At 32.3% G+C, this 22,085-nt stretch overlaps 3 protein-coding genes across 8 annotated transcripts; 1 reads left to right on the top strand and 2 right to left on the bottom strand.

Annotated features, from left to right (window-relative positions):
* LOC125871005 (protein OSB2, chloroplastic-like) lies at positions 1-3,894 on the top strand. The gene is made up of 5 exons (XM_049551579.1): positions 1-511; positions 2,647-2,785; positions 2,883-2,967; positions 3,070-3,176; positions 3,587-3,894. The coding sequence occupies exons 1-5, from the start codon at positions 126-128 to the stop codon at positions 3,770-3,772; spliced, it is 903 nt and encodes a 300-aa protein (XP_049407536.1). The 5' UTR covers positions 1-125; the 3' UTR covers positions 3,773-3,894.
* A 72-nt stretch (positions 3,895-3,966) lies between these two features.
* Positions 3,967-5,052, bottom strand: LOC125871006 (auxin-induced protein 22D-like). The gene is made up of 3 exons (XM_049551580.1): positions 4,772-5,052; positions 4,471-4,676; positions 3,967-4,364 (listed from the first exon to the last, which is right to left on the bottom strand). Exons 1-3 carry the CDS (start codon positions 4,942-4,944, stop codon positions 4,192-4,194), a joined length of 552 nt encoding a protein of 183 aa, XP_049407537.1. The 5' UTR covers positions 4,945-5,052; the 3' UTR covers positions 3,967-4,191.
* Positions 5,053-13,056: 8,004 nt separating this feature from the next.
* LOC125870648 (phospholipase A1-Igamma2, chloroplastic-like) lies at positions 13,057-21,100 on the bottom strand. Of its 6 annotated transcripts, none has more exons than XM_049551129.1 (12): positions 20,475-21,100; positions 20,119-20,363; positions 19,240-19,731; positions 17,701-17,778; positions 16,244-16,436; positions 15,618-15,648; positions 15,448-15,506; positions 15,183-15,256; positions 14,561-14,647; positions 13,726-13,787; positions 13,598-13,626; positions 13,057-13,438 (listed from the first exon to the last, which is right to left on the bottom strand). In XM_049551129.1, the coding sequence occupies exons 1-12, from the start codon at positions 21,036-21,038 to the stop codon at positions 13,346-13,348; spliced, it is 2,007 nt and encodes a 668-aa protein (XP_049407086.1). In that variant the 5' UTR covers positions 21,039-21,100; the 3' UTR covers positions 13,057-13,345. The 6 variants fall into 6 exon arrangements, 3 of the variants coding, with proteins under 3 accessions (XP_049407086.1, XP_049407087.1, XP_049407089.1); XR_007446932.1 differs by having other exon boundaries at positions 13,420-13,438; positions 15,183-15,249; positions 20,475-21,099; XR_007446933.1 differs by lacking the exon at positions 15,183-15,256 and having other exon boundaries at positions 20,475-21,099.
* Positions 21,101-22,085: the final 985 nt, after the last annotated feature.

Raw genomic sequence — 22,085 nt, 5'->3', positions numbered from 1 at the left:
CACAAACGGAAAAATATCTCAACAAAGCCCGGCGTGCTTTCGAAGTTTGAAAGAAGAACAATACGATAAGACAATACTGTGGCGCATTAGGGAAGAAGAGAAGCGAAAGAGAAATTAATTCAGTAATGGCGTTGGAACAAACAATTGCATACACTAACCCTTTTTTCTCTTCAACTCCAAGAACCCCTGCCAAATCTCACTCTTTTCGATTTTTCTCTCCATCCAAGCAAGTAGAAACCGCGAAATTAGCTTCGGGTTGTCGTATAAGATGTTCATTTGAGTATAATAATAGTTCTGGAAATGGAAACGGTAGTGTGTATGAGTATGAAAGGTATGCTGGGGTTTCTCAGTACCCACGGCCTTCGGAAGTACAGTGGAAGAAGGAGCTTTGTAATTCAGTGCAGCTTATTGGTAATGTTGCAGTGCCGGTTCAAATTAAGCATCTTAATTCCGGAAAGGTTGTAGCTTGGACTCGCCTTGCTGTAAGGAAGTCGCAAAACGACACTACTTGGTAATTTAAACGACACCCAGTTGATTTGTTTGGTTGCTTGACACTTTGTTATGTTTATCCTTTTGAAAATTTTGACATCTTGAATGCAACTCCAATTCAAACACTTGTAGCCATTAAGGGGTTGTTTGATTGCGGGTTAGAGTTAATGTAGCTATTAGTAATGCAACAATTATTATGCAGGATTTAGTTATTCCATCCTCTATCCTGCATATATAATACATAGATTCCCTTGTAAGTAAGTATTAGTTATGCGAGATTGTAATCTGGTAGCGGAATACCAAACTTGGTGTGTGAAATTTTATGCAGAGCAACTAAAATGCTACCAAATATGGTACTAGTTATGTTGGTTTTAATACATGAATAATTTACTTTTCTAATCAGCAACCAAATGACACCTAAGGAGGACCTTTTGTTGAAGCTGCAATTACTAGACTGCAGCTCTAATTCGAACACTTGTAGCATTAAGGGGTCGTTTGGTTGCGGGTTAGATTTATGTAGGTTAGTAATGCAGAGGTAAGTTATGCAAGATTTAATTATTCATGTATTAGTTATCCATCTTCTATATATAGATTCCTCATAAGTATTACGCGAGATTGCAAACTGGTAACCAAACACCGTATTTGGTGTGTTGAGTTTTATACATCTTTTTTTTTTTTGAAACTGGTAATGTTGAAAGTTTTGTACAATCAACTAAAATGCTACCGAACATGGTACTCGTTATACTGGTTTTAATACATGAGTAATTTACATTTCTAACTAGCAACAAAACAACCCCTAAGTAAACTATTTTCATTCACCAATACAAGTAGTAATAATGTGAGTGTGTTAGTTTAGAGGCAAACTTTTGTGCTACTGTGAAAACTTTAAGCCTTCATCCAATAACAAATCGAACAAAGTGATCCAACTATAATTCATCTAATAGACACTCTATCATGGCTGCTTTAGTTTGGTGTAATTTTTACTGCGATAAATGATAATTGTATATCATGGCATTGTTCCAATGATCTGTTGTTACACTTAAGGGGTTAAAGAGATTATCTTGAAGCCATCATAGCTAGAAAATTTAATCTACTGAAACTTTACGATGTGGAAATCTAATGAAAGATGCAGTATATCTACTATTATGCCATGAGGTTATGGCATCCTCAATTGATGGCCATAAAACTGATAAAGACTATTCACAATACGCATACATCTAGTATCTTAACATAACAAGTAGTGAAAGTAGATGCATAATTTATGTTTTCACCTGAAACAAGTTTGTCTTTTTCTTATACCTAATTCAATATTCAATGTGGCAAAAACTCATGACTTACAAACTGCTTCCATAAATCCATTGACTCATGAAAGCTATCTCTGTTGCTATAATCCTTGTATCCTAATGTCCATTGATCTACTTTTCTTCCTCTTCCACAACTGGACAGTGTCTGAATTTTCCATACCACATACCCAGAAAGTCAGTTTTCATGAGTTTCCTGATACCAATGTTTAGCTTGACAAGGGACTAGAAAAATCCCTAAAATTGAAATTTGCTCAGGCACATGAGTTAAATGTACTTGCGTTAATTAGTTGTCGAGCAAGATCTAATTTTGAAGTTTCCATATCCAATTCCTTTTGCGTTCTTAGAAATGCCTCCGCACTTCTGATTTTGATGACCATTCTGATGAGGAAGTCTTGTGAAACCAACAGGCCTTTTGTTCTCCAAGGGGGTGCCTTTTTTAACTCTTTCCAAGTTGCATTCTTTTAGGACCAAAATAACTGAAAGCTGCCATTTGGTTTGGCATTACTCCTTCCCTCAAGCTTTCATTTTTTTCATTAGGACTTTGACTAAATTCTATTTCTTTTATAGTGTAGTTTACTAGTATGTTTGTCCTCTGTTTCTATGTTTCCTTTGAGGGCTCAGATCATGTTCTTTTTGGCTTAGTAAATTTGAGTTTAACATAGATTATTTCTACATAAAAGGTTTTGTTTCATTGTTCTCGCATTCCTACTGTTGCTTCCTTAATGAATAAAAGAGAGGTTAAGTAATGATGAAGCTTACTTTGCTTGAAATAGCAATCCTCCTTTCCTATCTCTTTTTTATCCTACTTAATGACCAATAGCAGAAATTTCAGTTTCTATTTTTGTGGTTTCAGGATTAATTTGACATTTTGGGATGACTTGGCTAATGTTGCCAATCAACATGTAGAAAAAGGACAGCAGATATATGTGTCTGGCCGCCTAATATCAGATACAGTTGAAGGTGATGATGGAAAAGAACAGACTTATTATAAGGTTGCTTTACTTATATTTTTCTTTGGGTGTTTGTTATATTGACATCATGTTTGTCCTATATTTGTCTGACTGTGAACTTTTACGTTCTTTTTGGCAGGTGGTCGTTCAGCAATTGAATTTTGTTGAGAAGAACTCTCCTCCAATGGCCTCATATAATGGGGATTCTAATTCCATGGCACCACGTAAATAACACTTCTTTACCTAAAAACTGTGTTTACTGCTAGAGTTGGATGCACATCTTTCTGGCGTTAAATTTTCAGAGGTTTCCACGTGTGAATTTGCAGGTAAAAAGCAAAATAATTATGCTGCAAATACCACTGGATCCACAGAGGAGCTATGGCAAGCTTTCTTTGCTAATCCACTAGAATGGTGGGATAATAGGAAGAACAAGGTACCCCAGTAAAGCATTTCTTAAAAAGACATAAACAAGAAGTTGTCGATTGCCATAGCATCACTAGTCGGCTTAGTGGCCTTGCATCATAATCAAGTTGCACTTTTATACTTGTCTTTACTGGTGCCTGTGTAATGCACATGACATGCTTGCTGCAGAATTCCTTTTTTTGGGGTAAAATTTAGTGCCAAAACACTAGAGATAAAGAAAGTGCAGTTTGCTTGGGAGCAAGGAAGACAAACTAAAAGCAAAAGATAGTCTGAATCATGAACCTATTAAAGTGAAATGCTGAACAATGCTGAATTTGGGTGCTTAAATTTCAAGATTGATTAGAAACTTCACAATATTATTTCATTTTGCTAATCTCTCACAAAATAAATACTCAGTGATATTATTATTTCCTTTGACAGAGGAGTCCAAGCTATCCAGACTTCAAGCACAAAGATACAGGTGAAGCATTGTGGGTAGAAGGCAGGTATAATCCAACATGGGTGAAATCTCAACTTGCAGTACTGGATTCAAAGATGGAGTCTTTTCATGATCAAAATGGCAGCAGAAATGCAGAGTTCATGTCCATGGATAATTTCCAATTTTAGTCGTTCCCCATTTGCTTTCGCCTGTACTTCCAAATATTCTCTTGTATAGATTTGTTCCTCCCAGTAGGAACATAAATTTTGTATTACTTGTTTGCTAGTATTACTGTTCAAGGAATTTTAGATTTTCAGAGTAAGTTTTTGAGTCGTTCTTCGATTGTAAGCTAACAAGAAAACTAATAGACCTATTGCTGCTGCATCATATGTGCCTTGTGCTAAAATTTTGTATTTCTTCCCGTATATATAAACTCATACATAATACACAGAAAATTCTTCGAAAAAAAAGAAGAGAAACTATTTGTACAAGTAGATCTAGATCTATATATCCCATGAAATTGATCGAAGATCAGATAGTGTTACAAAACTGAAACTTGTTCATCCCTAGTAGATTTGCATGTATGTATATATTTATTTCCATGTTTTTATAGACATGCTAAACCTTTAGCTTCAGATCCTTTGATAATTCTAAGCCTTTTGCAAGAACTGATAAACATCTCCCATGGTACATCACCAACAAGCATCCAATCACCATCCTTGTCTTCATATGTTGGTGCATAATCAGATCCATTATATCCTTCTCTTTCTGAGTACACTCCTGAAATTATTCAACATAAAAACATAAGTATTTCTACTTCAACACAAACAATGAGATACCATTTACTAATTTGTATTATATACACTGACAGTATCACGAAACTTACCAATAGTGCACTTGAACATGTTTTGTAAAGCCTTGAGTAGCTCTTGGTAACTTTTGTAAACCCTAAGATCAATTTTCCTCAAGTAAGGTGCTCCATCCATGCTAACTTTTAAGTACATCCCTGAGGAATTATTATCAGATTCTGATAGTTTAGACACATGATTTTTCCTGTAAGATCGAACTGGTGGCCAACCAACAACTTGTGCTCTGAAATTATCATAACAAAAATATTGTTAAAAAACGATCGATTTATACAACAATATTCGGAAAAAAAAAAAGAGAGAAGTAAAAACAACACTTGCTTTGGTGGAGGAGGTGAGTCTTGTTGTTCATTTTCATTTACACTAGATGAAGGTCTTTTTTCGCTATTTTTAGCAGTACTAGTTGATGCTGAAGATTCATCTATTATCCCAGGCAAACCTAATCTTAGTTCAGTTGCCTCAAGATCATTGAGATCCTTCTCGTAAATTCCCATAATTTAGAGAGCGGTCTGTTGTTAATCGATTGATCTTAGAGTAGTTGAGTTGAGTTAAAGCTGAAGAGTTGTTTTGGAAATTGGCAAGTTGTTGTGAATTATGAGGATTGTGATATAATTATATAGGAAGAGTAAGGGGAATAGGCGAGTTATTCTCTCCGTGCATGAATCTCATAACACGGAGAAAATAACTCGCCTACGATTCGTTGTCAATACGCGCTTGCTTGCAGCCAGGTAAACGGACAGTGTGTCGAATACGCACGTTGGGTGCGATTTTTGCACGGAGGTTACGTTAGTTTAGGAATACAATTTTGATGCAACAGGGAATGGTGTCCCTCACATGACCGGCAATGAGGGAACATAAGAGGGACACTCCACACGCTAGTATTAAATGCCCTGCTCCAGAAAATCGACAATGAGTCAGGATTTTTATTAAGGGAGTTCAAAATCAGAAGAAGCAAACATACAGACTAATCGAGAGGGTTCAACATCTACTAGATATACAAAGTAATTTTAACTAGGTATAAATAGTTGGATGAACCCCTGACTATAAGCTTGCTCCACCCTTGATCGAGGGTGGAGCTAGTAAGGGTCGAACATATATATATATATGGAAAAATCCTTTTGGTCAAAATGGTGTTTTACCTATGTTATTTTACCTTTTTGAACATTTTAGCCTTTTAACTTTAATTCCTTTTAACTAAAAAATGATAAAAAAGATCAGTTTATTTTAAAATAAAAAAGATATTATACACTTTTTAAATTTTCTGGCCAAATTCTGACCAAATTTTCTAGTCATTTAGAATTACCCTATATAACCTCTTGGATTTCTCGTGTTTTTACTTCTCGTAATTTGAACTTCGTAACAATTTTTTTGGCTCCGACACTGATAATGATGAGTTAGTTTGACATAATGAGGGAGGAATTAACGTTACGTTACATGGAAGTTGGAACTCGCGCGGTTACAAGGGTATTTTTTTTAAAAAAAAATAATAAGATGCAGATGTATGTAAACATAAAAACATTTAATACGGCCGTGATTACATGCGTCAATGTTGTTCACAAGAGTAGATGTTTAACGTTTTAAAATTATTTTTTAATGTAAATTAAATTTTAAGTACATGATTTTATTATTGTGGATATTTTGTCAAATAATTAAGTGAGATTTAACGTGAATAATAAATAAATAAAATTATTAAATAAGATTTTATTTTTTTTTGGATCGATTCTTAACTTTAAATTTGAGCTAAATTTACTGTTCATTTTGTTTTAATATAGTTGTTCTACTTTTTTGTAAATAGTTTTAAAAAGATTTTTTTTTTATACATTTGACGTATTTTTAATTTAACAACATAAAATTTAAAAATAAAATTTTATTTCTGAAATTACATGTCAAGTCAAATCAGATAAATAGATTAAAATGGAAAAAAAATTATTATAATTTTTAATATATAAATTTATAACACACACAAAAAAAAAGACTAATTTGATATGATTTTTTCTTTTTTTATACTTTTTATACAATTCGACATCTATTTTGAAATACGGTTGAATTTGAATTTATATCGAACAATCCATTATTAACGGCTCTCTGACACAAACAATTATGTCAAAAAAAAGTTTAATACTATGAATTGGATATGAGTTCAGGCATATAAGTGTCAGACCATGGGCAGAAATCAACATGTGAAATGGGTCCCTTAGGTGTCGGTTGATGAGTTTTAGGTCAATTATTAATTAGGACCTTACCTATACAAATTGGAAACCCTTTTCATCTAAATTATATTTTCTCCGTTTTAATTTATATGATATTATTAGACTTGACACGATGTTTTAAATCTACACAGCTATTGTGTAGACATAGATAGACATAGGCATGTTCATGGCCAGCTCATGGATTTTCACTTAAATTAATGTTGATTTCCCTTTTAAGTATACGTATAAATTTATAAAGGAAAAGGGATCAGTTAAAAGCTTCTATAAACAGTAAGCTAATTAAGTTTAACAATGGATTAATAATTAATTGTAAAGCTAAGTTTAACAAACTATAATATATTAAGCTATAGCAGTTTGTTTAGTTAAGTTATAACTTATACCTAAGCTACTTGTTATATTTTCACCAAACTTTTCAAGTGTTCACTCCCTCTCCCCCCACCCCAAATGTTGGACCACTTAGATATTTATTCTTAATGATTTTTAATTAAAATTTTCATAAAGAGAGTTTTAAAATATAAAGAAGTCGAAAAGTTTTAACATCTACTAAATATACATTTAAAAAATAGTTTTGACCATGTGTAATTCGTATTTCATCAAAGAGACCTTGACTCTATATACCTAGCTCCACTCTGATCGTATTCTTGGACTAACAATATTGCAATTAGGGTTCTCCTCAAATTTTAGTGTGGTCAAATTCTTTGTACTTGTAACAAATCCTATAATTTGTAATCTTTTATCAATTTGATTCTTGTCCTCATCTCCTTCGTCAAATATATATCAAATTGAGTTAATATAATTATTAATCGAGTGATCATCTGACAAATCAAACATATTTTTTTACATCATAAACCACATGGAGGTCTGTTTTCGAAGTTTAAATGACCTTTGTGGGCAACTATTACATTAAGGAATTTCATCCACACATTTAAATTTTGAACATGGAATTAATTAATGTCAATTCAATTGCTGCAACTTTAATTTGACAATGCATTTAATTAATTAATAGACTAATACTAGTAAGAGTTACGTTAATTGGTTGTTCAATTGATGAGAACCTCAATTTTCCACCACTTAGATAACGTTACGTTGGAGTCTCCATTGCTACTCAATGCCAATTAATATCTCAGTTTAATTAATTGCTTATAAATTAATCTTTTTAGTATTATGACTTTATAAATGTAAGTTTATAAATCAGACTATATATGTGTGTTTTGTGACATGTACAAGAATTCTAGTTCAAGGAGTTGTCATGTGTTTGACGAGTATTTTCTTCATTATAAATTTTTTTATATTATCATGTAAAAAATAAATATTATTGTCATGTCAATCACAACATTACCTAATTTTTTTATTTTTTCATAAAAAATGACCTGGTACTTTAATTAGGAGGTGTACGCAAAATTATTTAGAGTAAATCATTATATTCATAGGGAAAAAAAAAAGAACTACATACAAGATGCAAGTATCCGTTATATTTAACTTAAATAGTACGTTAAAATAGCAAATTATGACAATAATTAATCTTGGTCATATTATAATTAACGTTTTTACGCATTTGATTTTTGTGTAGCATTATGTGATTTAAAAGCATGCACGTATTAAAATTAATATGGCAGATGCTAACCACATATATATATTGAGTCCAATTTAATTTGGCTAGATTTGAAAGGGTTATCGATCGATGGGGTCACCTAAATTAAATGTGTTATTAGATGAACAAAATCAGACAATATCACGCTTCAAAAATGTAAATGTCGGGTTGCCTTTCTATGCAATTAATACCCTCACCTACTCGAATATGTATCATATTGTATTGTGTTATATTATATTATATTATATTATTTTAATGAATATAATGATTGAATAGATTGTATTGTATTGTTTTTTGTCGTTACATAATGTTATACATTCATAATTTGAATGATAAACCTACAAGAAAGGTAGGGTACAAGGTAAAACTACTCTGAAAAGGTACGATAAATAAGGACAAAATGAGAAGAAAATATTACGGTAAAAATGTGATCACACCAAATCGATTGTTACATAAAATGAGTCTTTTCGACGTTACCTATAACGATGGATTTAAACGATACGATATAATATAATTTAAGTAATACTCAAAACAAATCATAATTAAACTAACAATACAATAAAATACAACGCGTAACAACCATCCAAACAAGGTGTCACTCCTTAGGTACATGAGAGATCAATATATCCTACGGGGTTAAAGGTGGGTTCAGAGATAATGAAACCTTAACATGATCTTAGTAAATGTAACTAGTGTAATTCGAGAGAATATGTCTAGTAAATTATCGTAATCACCCAAGAGAGAATTGTGGTAAGTGGAGCGCTCAATAGTAGAGAATAAATTGGTTAAATTATATATAGCTACCGTAGCGAGCTGAGAAATTAATCATAACTCTTAGTCTCCTTTATCTTAAATTCAACTTCATCCTCTTTAGTCGATAATTTTTTATACTTTTCAATATTTATTATTTACTTATAATTATAAATAGAAATATTATTTTTATATCTCAGAAAATTCAAAACAAAAAAAAATTCTAAGGTAATATAAAATAATTATAGTTAAACCTTATTCTATGTAAAATTTGACTACAAACTAAAAAAATAGATTATATTTATAGCAGTCACTTATCTTATTTAGGACAAGTTGTAAACATAATCAAGAACCTATCATGTGTATGCTTTGATGATATGTAATCATATTATACTCAATACACTCATTTTTTTTTTCCACTTCATATTCGAAGCTCACATTAAAGCCCCAACAACGAAAAAATGAACAGACAAAAAGGGTCCACTACTCCAATTATATTTACCAACACATTTAACCTTGCTCTCGATCGTTTTCTTATATTTGGACCTAAGTTGTTTATTTCCCTTTTTTCAAAATATTATCCACTACTATAAATATTCAATACTACTTTAATTTTTAACCACCTAAGTAGATTTGACTTTAGTTTCTATTCAATCCGTCTCAATTTATATAATATAATTAAAATTTTAAGAGTATGATTTTTTTATTTTTAATGTGTATTCGAATATATAATTTTTAATATTTTAATAAAATAATTTAAATATTTTGAAACTGCATAAAAAGTACTATAAGTTATAAAAATTAACAATTTAAAATATTTAAAAGACATACAAATAAATTATAGTCAATTGTTTTGGTTTAACTCTAGAAATCATAAACTATATTTAAATTGTATCATATAAATAGAAACAAAGGAAATACCACCGTTTATATAATTATATAATAAAATCCAATATTTCACATCCCACCTATGTTGGACGACTAAACATACATTGTATCAAGACATGCTTCTATTGCTCATACGATAAGTACGTACGTGTTAGTTAAGAATGTTCAAGATTTAATAAATATGTATGAAAAATATTTTTTGATCTAGATACGTCATATAAATTTTTAATATACATATAGTATAATTTTTTTGATTCAGACTAATGTCTGATTGATCACCCTGACATATATGTGACTACGCCACCATCAAGCTAAGCACGAGGTTCTGCGAATTTTAATGGACTTAATTTAAGTTCTCACACATTCTAGTTTCTACTTTCTTTTCTTCTTTTACTTGTTCGATTGTTGGTTATGAAAATCTAATGTTATGTTTTTACACAATATTATGAGTAGCTATATTTCTTATTTGGATTTTGATAATTAAATTTTTTGTAGGATAAATTCTTGTTACATTTTAATATAATTGAGCCTTTGAATTTCTCTACATGAATTGTTCAGCTATATGTTCTTATTTTTGGTTGATTGAACTGTGACCATGCATCAATTATCCGTGTCTATTTATTATGTATTGCTCACGAAAACCCATATTTAGATAGTTATTGAACGACGTTATTTTTCAAGTATATGAGAGATTAATATATATATTACGAGATTAAATATGGGTTTAGAGATAATGAAATATTGACGTGACCTTATTGAGCCGTAAGAAAGTGCAACTAGTGTAATTCGAGGGAATATGCCTAATAAATTATCGTAATTACTCGAGAGAGAATTGCAGTAAGTAGAGTGCTCAGTAATAGAGAATAAATTAGTGAAATTATAGCTAATGTAGCGACCTAAGAAATTAATCATAACTCAAGTCTCCTTTATCTTATTTTCAACTTCATCCTCTTTAATCTATAATTTTTAATATTTGTTATTTACTTAATTATAAATGGAAATCTTATTTTTATAACTCAGAAAATTCAAAAAAAATAAATAAATAAATAATAAATCTTAGAATACACTCATCTTCTCAACTTAGCCAAGGGAGGAAGAACAGACAAGAAGGGTCCACTACTCCAATTATATTAAGTATTCACTAACACATTTAACCCTTTTTAGGGCATTACTCTGGATCGTTTTCTTATTTTTGGACCTAAGTTATCTCTTTCCTTTAAATCAAAATACCATCCACTACTATAAATATAGAATATTACTTTAATTTTTAACCACCTAAAAGAGGGGCACACGACAACAACCCTTACGGTAGATTTGACTTCAACTTTTATTTTCTGCGTCTCAATTTATATGATATAATTTAAATTTTTAAAAAAATAAAAAATAACTTAATCGAGTTAGATAAAATATAGATCAAGCGCAATAAGTTATGAGTGATTATTTTGCATTGAAAGAAAAAAAAAAACATGTCAAATAAGGTCCAAATTCAGCTCTCAGACGGTCTAGGAATAACTTCGTTAGACATAGAAGAAAAGAGTGTAGAATTGATAAGCTTTAGAAAAAAGCTATCCGATCAAAAAATTCAGGAGGCCACCACAAGCGATCGATGCACGCTTATATTGAAGCATGCTATTGCATGAAGTGGAAAGGGATAGTGGAAGACCACACTAGACAAGAAAAACAAGGATTAGATTTTGTTAACCATCACTTGATCAACACGATTCACTTATATGTTGAAAAGTATTATCCAAATAGTAAAATCCTTAGGACATAGGACTATAGTAAGGTAAATCAACCTATTTTATTGACGAGATGCAACAAAAAAAAATTAAACAAATTATGAAAAACAGTGTTTATAATCGTATCGAAATAAACAAGAGTACTCATCTGAGCTGTAGAAATATGTACATATGAAATATGAGAATTAACAATTTAAAATATTTAAAAGACATATAAATAAATCCTAATTAAATTTATTTTATTTGACTCTTGAAATCTTAAACTATATCATATAAATTAGGGGAAAAAATTACCCCTTTTTACATAATACATAATTATATAAGAAAATCCAATATTTCACATCCGACCTATGTGGGACAACTAATCATATACATTGTATCAAGACATGCTTCCATTGCTCATACGATAAGTACGTACGTGTCTGGATGGAGAAGAGGATAGCAACAAGCAACTTAGGAAAAAGGATAAGACTAATGTAACAAAAAATGGATGATGGAGGTAAATTTAGAATTTAAATTTTTTAACATCGACTCATTATATTTCAAAAGCTATGAATTTAATTCATATGTATTATCCATTATAATTTTATTAACTTTTTTAAATATAAATTTATATTTCATAGAAAAAATAATGTATTCAGATGAATTCGATACGATGAAGCATACGTGTGAAGAATTAATTGTTGATGGTGAGATGTGGACCTTACCACACGTGTAGTTAAGTTTTTGGACTTTGTTGACTTTTGAAGGAAGGCTAGTCATACTTTCTTGTCTGTAGGTATGGGTTGGGTTTGGGTCCAGCCCATTTTGGCCTATTATCTATGCATCCTCTACACCGCATGTGCACCCATCATGTGTCACTTCCAAGAACCGCAACAACACATGTTTAATCATTACCGACGTGAGATTGTTTCACTCTTAATTAGATGTCTCGATTCGAGCTCTTGATATGGAGATAATCTTGTTGGAAATGTCACCCCTAAATGGATTCTGACATGTAGTGCGTGATTATAATTTAGTCGGTTCTCCAGTGTGGACTCCAAATACTGAGTGAGAAACCAAAACATATATATATGTTTAATCATTTGAGTTTTGTTGTAAAGTCTAAGCTGAAAAGTTAAGTAATAATATTAACGATGAGAGCAAGAAATAAGAGATATAGAGAGGATATCTTTTTACTTCTTAGTGTTTTTAAGTGTAAATAATATGACTTCTCACCTTCTATTTATAAAAAAAGAATGATATAGGCATGATATTAAACGTTTGATGTCATGAGAAAAGTGATCAGAGACATGACATTATGTATTAGAGATCATGAAAAAGGTGAAAGACATGTTATTAACGATTGATATATGGGTAGGTTATTTCTTTAGTCTGCCGCAATATTTCATAGTTCTCCCATTTGGATGGACACATAATATAGATAAACTTTCACAAAAAATAGGAAGGAAAGAACTCATACAAAGTATAATATCCGACCTTAAGCATTACATGTCAAAAATATTACTACATCTTATTTGCAGGAAAAAAGTAGTACTATAAACACCATTATTTCCAGTCCCTTGAACTTATTTCATCACCTCAAGCGTAAACGCAACGAAAGGTTCTGCACTCTCATCAGATTCAAGCCAATGGATAAAATTCTATTTGGCTAACTTTTGATGCCACCATTCAAATTTTCCCTCAGCACTCTTAGTACAGGTGACAAGTCGGGGGCTCACCTCAATTCGTCAATCGACTTGATCACCAAATCTGCATTGTTCTTGGACTTCATAATTAGCTCAGCATTGGGCCTGTCATTGTAATCTATCTGTGGAAAGAATTTAGCAATGAACCAAAATATTGTTCAATACCCAAAGAACAATAGGAATTGAGCTTGATGATATCTTAAAAGGGATTAACAGTTAACTGTTAATTTTAATTGTTCTTTCTTTCAAAAAAAGAGCAGTATTGGAAGTGAGGCGCTTACCCTCCATTTAGCAACATCAGGGGACTTCCCTATAACATAGATGAGAAGGCGCCAATTAGTCTATATTACCCAGTGTTTTTCTACACCTTTTCTAGTAAAAAGAGTTGAAACAACAGTTGGAATAGTACCTGTAGATATATGTCTCTTCAGGACACGTTGCATTGCTTTCTCAAGATCAACATCGACGAACCTAAAAGTAAATACATATAAGACAAGCATCTTACCACATCAAGAACTAAAGTTTTGTTCTCATATAATGCTGCCAAGCAGCCAGTTTTTTAACGAGTCAACAGATCCTGTTACCAGCAGGCTTTGATAACCTATATCTAAGAAACTTAAGGTATCATATCTTACAGTATATGAACATTAAACAGGCATTTTCTAGTTTTAGCAACATGCCATTTTCCATTAAGTCGGGTATCTTTAATTGCTTGCTTTTTCTCAGATGGAGCAGATGGCTTTAGCACAATTTTTTCTCCTTGAAGACATGATAGGCATCACATTATGGACTTAGTCAGGGATCTTAACATTAATCCTTTTCTTTAACCATCTGGTATCTGGTACCACTAGCCCGACAAATCCAGATTTACGTCACATAAGGCCCATTAAAATGAGAGGCGCTCCCAAGCAAGAGTTTCTCCATTCCCATGGCTCGAATTTACGACCTTCGGGTAAGGGGGAGGTATCCTTCCCCACTATATCCTTTGGTGGTATCTTGATATTGATTCACAAATCAGTTCCATTAATTGATAGATGTCAAATAATCAGTAAATCGATAGCAAAGATAATTGACACAATCACATATTTTGTGCTAGGCTGATGCAAACTCAACTTTTACTTGCAGAAAAACTCAAAGTTATCCCTCAGCATTCAATTTAGTATATTATGGTGATTTCAAGGGAATTCACAGGGATTCCTTCCCTGTTGTCAAAAGAAAAACATGGATCAAAAAGATCATCTTACCATTTCTCATCAAACATGGATGATACCTCCTTCCAAGCACCATCTCCAAGCAGCAGATAATTACCTTCAACTATCACTATTTTGTGTCTGCAAAAACTCACCATGAAATTATTTTTTTTAAAAAGGGAAGAGGCAACGTTAGCAACAAACAAAAGAACTTCAACATTTGTCTATTCCTTATGTGTCTTTAGAAACTTATTTAATTATCCAATCAAATTATTGAAATATCGGTAGACACCTATGAGAGAGGTATTAATAATTTTAGTTATCCAGTGCCCACAAGTATGAAGAAAAACTTTAACAGAAGTAGCACGATCATAGTGAGAACACTGATTGAGCTAACACTTCTAATAACAAGACACCTCAGCAGGCCTGCATATGTAAAACATTACCCAGCGGCCAGCTTTCACAGTTTCATAACGTATTCTTCACTTCACTTCTAACCATTACATAGAGCATCAACTAAATTCAAAGAAATGAACTGATAAAACTTATATTCTTTGTTAATTCATCCATTCATCAATTTCCCCTCAAAATAATGACTTAAACACGCACGAGTGAGACACATTTAGAATTTTATAGGGTGCACAGAAAATAGCATCCAAACTAGATATAAACTTACTGAAGGTTCACAAAGATATCATCTTCTATAGGATCTCCTACACCATGGTCAAAAGATGGACAGTACACTGATCCCTTGCAGAAGAAAGATTACTAGATCTTAGAATTTTCACTACATGAACAGAGCAAGGTAGAGGCAAGCAGAATAACAACCTCTTCTCTAGATGAAACATTAAAGTTCAAGCCCACACGAGATTAACTCAAAAGGCTAAAAAAAATCATTCATGGAAGTAAGTGCAAGTAATCAGAGGTGAATATTCACTCACCTGATCTTTAAGAGTCTTAAGGCATTCTAGTAGTAAATTGGGGTCAAACGTCCATGGAGCTGATTCAACATAAAGAGATTCCAAAGAGAGAAATAGAAGTTAAACCAGAAATTAATGCTTAAACTGTGTATAAACATATTAGCTATCTGCTGCGAAAAAAGAGAACTTACCACCCCTTCTCGCATGTGCTTCCTCTGGATCCTATAAAACAGGCCGACCAGTTAGATTGTTGGAACTGTTACAAAGTTTTAAAATGAAATCTGCTAAACACATGCTCCAACCACAATATATGTACAAAGTTTCACTTATAATTCTGTAATTCAAAAGAAAAAGGCTGAAAAAATATTTTATAGCACCCAAAAGTGTGGCCTAGTGGTTAATGGAGTTGGTTGAGCACCATGGGGTCTCAGGTTCAAATCTCAGCATAGACAAAAACACTAACACACTGGGTGGTTTCTTCTCATGTATTCTAGCCTTAATGGACAAAATTACCTGAGACGTGTTACTGGTGGGAGGTGACAGGTATCAAGTTGGCCCGAACACCACGGTTATCAAAACAAAAAAAGTATTTTATATGCAGCTCATATGTTGTTCTTTTACATTACTCTTTCATCTCTTGTTAAAGTGCTAACTCAACGTTTGTCCTCTGTCCATTACTCAAAACCAGCTAACAACACACATCAAACAATAAGGCTTTGTCGACTTCATGTAGATTTTCAAATGTTTTAGCAAAAAACTAAAGAAATTGCAGTCAAATGAAGCAACACGAATAATAAGAAACCATAGGAAATCCTACCTCCATTGCATCAAGCTGATGGCGATAAAGGTGGAATCCATCCATTGGAAGAACAATGGCAACTTCTAGAGGCTCAACTTGAGAATCAAAGGAAGGAGACTTTTGGGGCCATATCTTATTGACTCTCTTAGCTACTTCAGATGCGATAGTGCTCTTTCCAGCACCGGGAGGACCAGCAAGACCAACAATATGCCTGCATAATTAGGCAAGTTGTTCTCCTTAAGGCACCTCATGGAATTAGTCAACATACCAATTTAGTAGAGTGTTTGTTGATAATACTAGCAGTTTGTAGTTATAAAAGTCATGAAACACAAGCAATGGAAAAAGATCGGAGATGATAGAAGTAAATAATAATATCAATATAAAGAAAATGATATTAATATACATAAAAGGAAATATATGCATGTTTGAGTCAATAAGGAGATGTTTGTAGCCATAAACATCATAATCACTAAATTAAGATGCACAATTCTACTCATTTAAATGATTCAAAGCATGTTATTTTACATTTCAGAGATGTGTTTTATATTATTAATATAGGCTCAACTTCTAATTTTGAAAAACATGCATATTTTTATTATTATTGCAACTGACTCATCAACTGATTTAGGGGTCATTTGGTAGGGTGTATAAGAATAATGTTGAATATGGTGTACTAGTAATGCTTGTATTAGTTATGCTAGATTATTTCTTATACAGTGTTTGGTTTGGTGTATTAAAAAAACATGAATGCATAATTTCTAAAATAAATATTTGTTTACAAAAATACCTTCCACAAGTATGATAGAAGGGATGTGAAAAAGGTTTTGAGCGACAAATGTGTCTTTAACCATGCTAATGCATGCATTAGAACCCTTTGCATTACTAATACTATGGATTTTCATGCATTAATTATACACACTTTAATACCAAAGAGAGATTGAAAAAGTGTACCAAACAAGGTATTAGCAATACAAAAGCTACTGTATGCACTATATTTTCTAATACACTCTACCAAACGACCCCTTAGTGACTATTATGTTTTATGTCTATTCACTCGCTATTATTAACATATTTACACGGATAATCGAGACATATACATTTTGGTTGTCGCTTCTTGGGGTATATCTTCTTCTTTCTTCTTCCTTTATTCCCCCTCTCGGAGGATCTGTCGTCGTGTTTTTCCTTTTCTCTACGGCACATGTCATATTAGTCCTCTATATTGATATACATCTCATTCAGATAACCAGCCAAATGGTAGAGGCAGATTAGAAATAGCAAAAACTTAAATGAATCATTTCTTCTTTCCTTTATTTTCCCTTTTCCAGGTTCCAGTCAGTATTTAGTAAGGCCTTAAAGTTAGGAAGTAATTCAAGATAAACCATAATTATCTTGAAAAGCTACATGTAAATAGCAACCAAAATTTCTGCTTTGAGATGCAGATAAGCATCTAACAGATTTGCAAGATGATAGCTTACTTGAAATAAGGGCTTGATGCTGCTGCTGCAGTTGAAACAAGGTGTTCGGCCAAAGCATCATATATGTCATCCATGCACCTACAAGGTACACAAATATGAAGTCAAACATATAAATACAAATTAATAAAAAATATCACAGTTGTATAAGGTGGCTCAACTTTACCCATCTCACTAGGACAGATTTTCTCATGCCAAGCGAGACACAACTGCACAAGCTTTATCTTTTAACATATAGGCAGGAAACGCATTGATAGCTTATGAAATAGCCATATGTAGAAAAGGAGGTATCTACTATCTATAGAAGAGCAAGCATGACATATTCAGTCTAGATTGATTTTGTCGTTCCAGTCAGACACAGATTTGTTTCTGGTATTGAGCTATCTTTCCGGAGTTGAGTTATATCTTTTTTCAGTAATTAGCAGTCTTATTCATGAGAAAAAAAAGTAGCACAGGAGGGCCCAATATGGAAGAAATCATACTGAGAATAGGATTAGGCATGACCAAGCCAGGAGAAATAAAAATACAACAAACAGAAAACAATCAACTAATATTAAGTATCAACCACAAAAGGATGTTGCCTGATCTAGAGATGTAGCTCATGTATTATATAAAAAATCTTACAGACAGGTAGAGCACGTATCAATCTATACCATCATTTTTCAATCCTAGTTCTCGGCCTCTATCACTCCAGATGTTTTTTTGTCCTCTTCAAGTCTCTTTTAACTTTCCAGCATGAGACCATTGTGCGAGCAATATAAACTCTCGTGATTTAACTTGATCAATCTACACAAAAACAACAAAGGAGTCCACAAGCTCGGTGGTTGCTTGCGTCGTAATATTGGTACTGGTATTTCATCTTCAAGGAATCTGAAGTATACCAATCGCTTGTCCTACTTTGCAAGCATTAGGTAAGTGCTGCAAAATCCACCATAAGTTAACTAGAGTGATTTGTCCTATATCTAAGGAAGTCCCCTATATCTCCAATTGTTGTAGGCCTGTTCAGAACTAAATGAATGAACACCAGGCCTATAAAAAACATGAAGTAGTGCAGCATGGTCACCATACTGTTGAACAACTATTGAACAGGGATGAGTCCCACAACATTGGGAAGTTCTTTCCGCACAAATGCCTCAACACTTGTTATTTTTCAAAAAAAAAATTACCGTGGTGTTAGGGTCCGCTTTCACGTTCCATGGAATACTTGTCACCTCTCACCAACAAGAGGTGTCAGGTAACTTTATCTATCAAGACTAGGACAAATAAAAAGAATCACCTAGTATTTTTTTGTCTCCACTGAATTTGTGAACATGAAACCTCAGGGTTTTCAACCACTTCATTGACCACTATGTCGTCATACCCTTGGTGCTACTTTTTTATACTTAATAGTAATAATTTAACTTTAAACTTTTCATTTTAATCTTACAAGATGGTTATAGTCACCCGAAAATCTAAAACTTTTGATTTTTTCTTTAATAAGAAAAAAAATCGTGTCTAATCAAACAGTTTCACATACAAGAGTAAAGTTAAAAGAAAACTAACCCGTCAAGCAAGTGCAAATGAGCCTCCAAATTATGTGCACAAACAAGATCACTAGTTGGTTTCAAAAAAGGTGAATTCTTATGATCCAAAGCCAACTCCACACCAACATGTGAATAACTCCATGGCAACTTTTCACATATCTTCATAACCATAGATGGTGAATGCTCATTCAACACTAATCCTGGTGATTTTGGCACAATATCATGAACATTCACAACTCTCAACACTTTCACACCTAATTTTTCAATTCTTTCTTTGAACCTTACATTACCAACTCTTGGCCCTGAAAATGAAAAAACACAAATTGGCACAACACTTGTATCCGCCTTTACATTTAAGCCTGTTTCCACTATGTCGTACGCGCTTAATATTGCTAGCGCGCTGCCTAAGTTGTGCCCAATAACCGTTATGCTCATTTCCTCGTCTGGATACATTTCTATTAATCTTTTCACTTCCGTTAGTATCTGTTCTCGAGCTGAAAATTTGCAATACCTGCATAAATCATTCAAATTTTAGTAACAAATATGAATTCTGGAAAAAAAAAATCATTTAACTTTGCGCTCTCTCTAACAACTTAACCTTTTAAATGAGATTGTTACACACTTAAACATGGTATCAGAGCAAACAGAATACTGAGGTCGAATTATGTGTTCTTGTCTAATATATTAATCTTTTAAATGAAATGATTACACAATTCAACATGATATCAGAGCAGACAAAAGTACTGAGGTTGAATTATTATGTGGTTTGTCTAACAGATTAAGCTTTTAGATGAAATTGTTACACACTTCAATATGATATCAGAGCATACAGAGCTATACTCAGATTGGATTTTGTGTTCTATCTAACCGTTTAAGTTTCTAGATAAAATGAACGTACCTGCACTTCTCGTCTTTGTCAGTGTAAAGATCAAGAAATCCAGACTCGACCTTGACATTAGGATCAGGGCAAGGTATATTATCTGAAGAAATCGGACGGAGATAATCCATTAAATCAGCAATCCATTCCAAACGAGTCACGGTACCTCTCCATGCTATTGTTATGTCACGACGCCCTAACCGTTTCGACGTTTCGTCATTTGAAACCGCAACATAACCTATCCAATTCGCGTTTTTACTCCATATCTATTATTTCGACATTACATAATTAAGTAAATAAAAATACATCTTTTTTCTAATAATTTTGACTTTCCAGATGAGACAGTCATACAAACAGACACAGAAAATAAAAGTTACCTTAGGCCAACGCGATTGCTTGAAGAAATTTGGCAAGTTAATATTTGAAGTTGCATATAGATAACGTGTGATATCGTACCCATATTCAGCCATCCCTAATCCATCAAAAAACTTGCGCCTTGGAAATTTGCAACTCCCACAATATTTAGAATATGGATCAAAATCGAAAGCATCGTAACAAGCTTGAGCCATTTCTCCGTAACGAATTAATTCGTTATGTAGAATTGGATCCATTGGATCAAGCATACCTACCCAATCATCTTGACCATGAATTTCTAGCCATCGATCTACTAATTCCGGTTCATAAATTTTCGTAGTGTTTACACTTTCTTCTAATTGATCGATGGATTTGTTGATTTTTTCTTTTTCGAACTCGTTAATGATAGATGTGAAAGATTGGCTAGTTTTAGAGGACAAAGAGCGTGTTCTGGTTGACGACTTGATTCTAGTAAGGAAATTAGAGGGAGGAAGAAATGAATCGGCGGGTTTGAAATTAGTTGTACCTTCGTGCTGATGGGGTGTACATGTTTGGAGTGTGAGAATGGAGTTATTGAGAAAAGCCATTGATGAAACAAAATGAGGTCAATTATGAGATAGCTGAGGAGGGGCTATGTATTGGGATATGATGAAATGATGGTGGTCCTGTTTTATATAGTAAAATATATAATAATTTAAAAGAAAGACGGAAGCAACGTTATGATTTTTTTTTTTAATGGATTTCTCAAGAAGGTTCTGACTTATGATTTTTTTTTTTAATATTAACTTTGTTATACTCGCTTTTAATTTCAATATAATACGGTTAAACCTTTTTATATTAATCGTGTTTGTCTGAAAATTTATTTAGATGTTATTATAAAGAAAAGTATGTAAAGAATAAATATATATCAGATAAATAAGTTAAAATGAATGACGTAGTACTACTTATTCATACTTTAACTACTTAGCTAGAGTTAGTTAAGAATCATTAAAAACATATATAATATTAATAAAATTAGTAAACAGAATTATATTGCAAATTCATGTACCCCGTAACCACTTGTGATAAACTACAAACTTCAATTCATATATAGGAATCACACAAAACTCATTTTAATGAAATAAAGCATCATATTATAATAACTTACCGTATTATTTTGACTTTGAAAATATTGTAATAAAATTTTCACATAATATATACTACTGTCAAAATTTTAGCGCTGTTTTTCCTTGTTTAATCACTATTTTGGTTTATACTTTATATATGCAAATGGAGTTAAATTGTTATAAATTAAGAAGTTTTATTAAGTAATTTAGTAATTTAAAATTTTGTGTAAAGATAGGTAAGTTTTTATAAAGACAAACAAATGTAATCCCATGAGCACTTTTTTAAAAATTGAAAATTAATATTTGCTAAGGTTTTGCTAGTGTTGATGTGCAACATTTCAATATTTGGATGTAAATAAAATTACTAATATTAATTACAAAATTTGTAGAGAGAATTTTTTTTTCTTACCAAAGTTAAAAGAATTTTTTTCCAAACTCAATCTTTTAACTATAATTAAGGTACTCATTAAATTAATTTAATTTAGATCTTTAGTAACTAAATAAGACAAGCATCACTCATCAAATATA

This window comes from Solanum stenotomum, chromosome 7, assembly GCF_019186545.1.
Source record: "Solanum stenotomum isolate F172 chromosome 7, ASM1918654v1, whole genome shotgun sequence".
In the NCBI taxonomy this organism is placed as follows: domain Eukaryota; kingdom Viridiplantae; phylum Streptophyta; class Magnoliopsida; order Solanales; family Solanaceae; genus Solanum; species Solanum stenotomum.
This window is presented reverse-complemented; position numbering and strand designations above follow the sequence as displayed.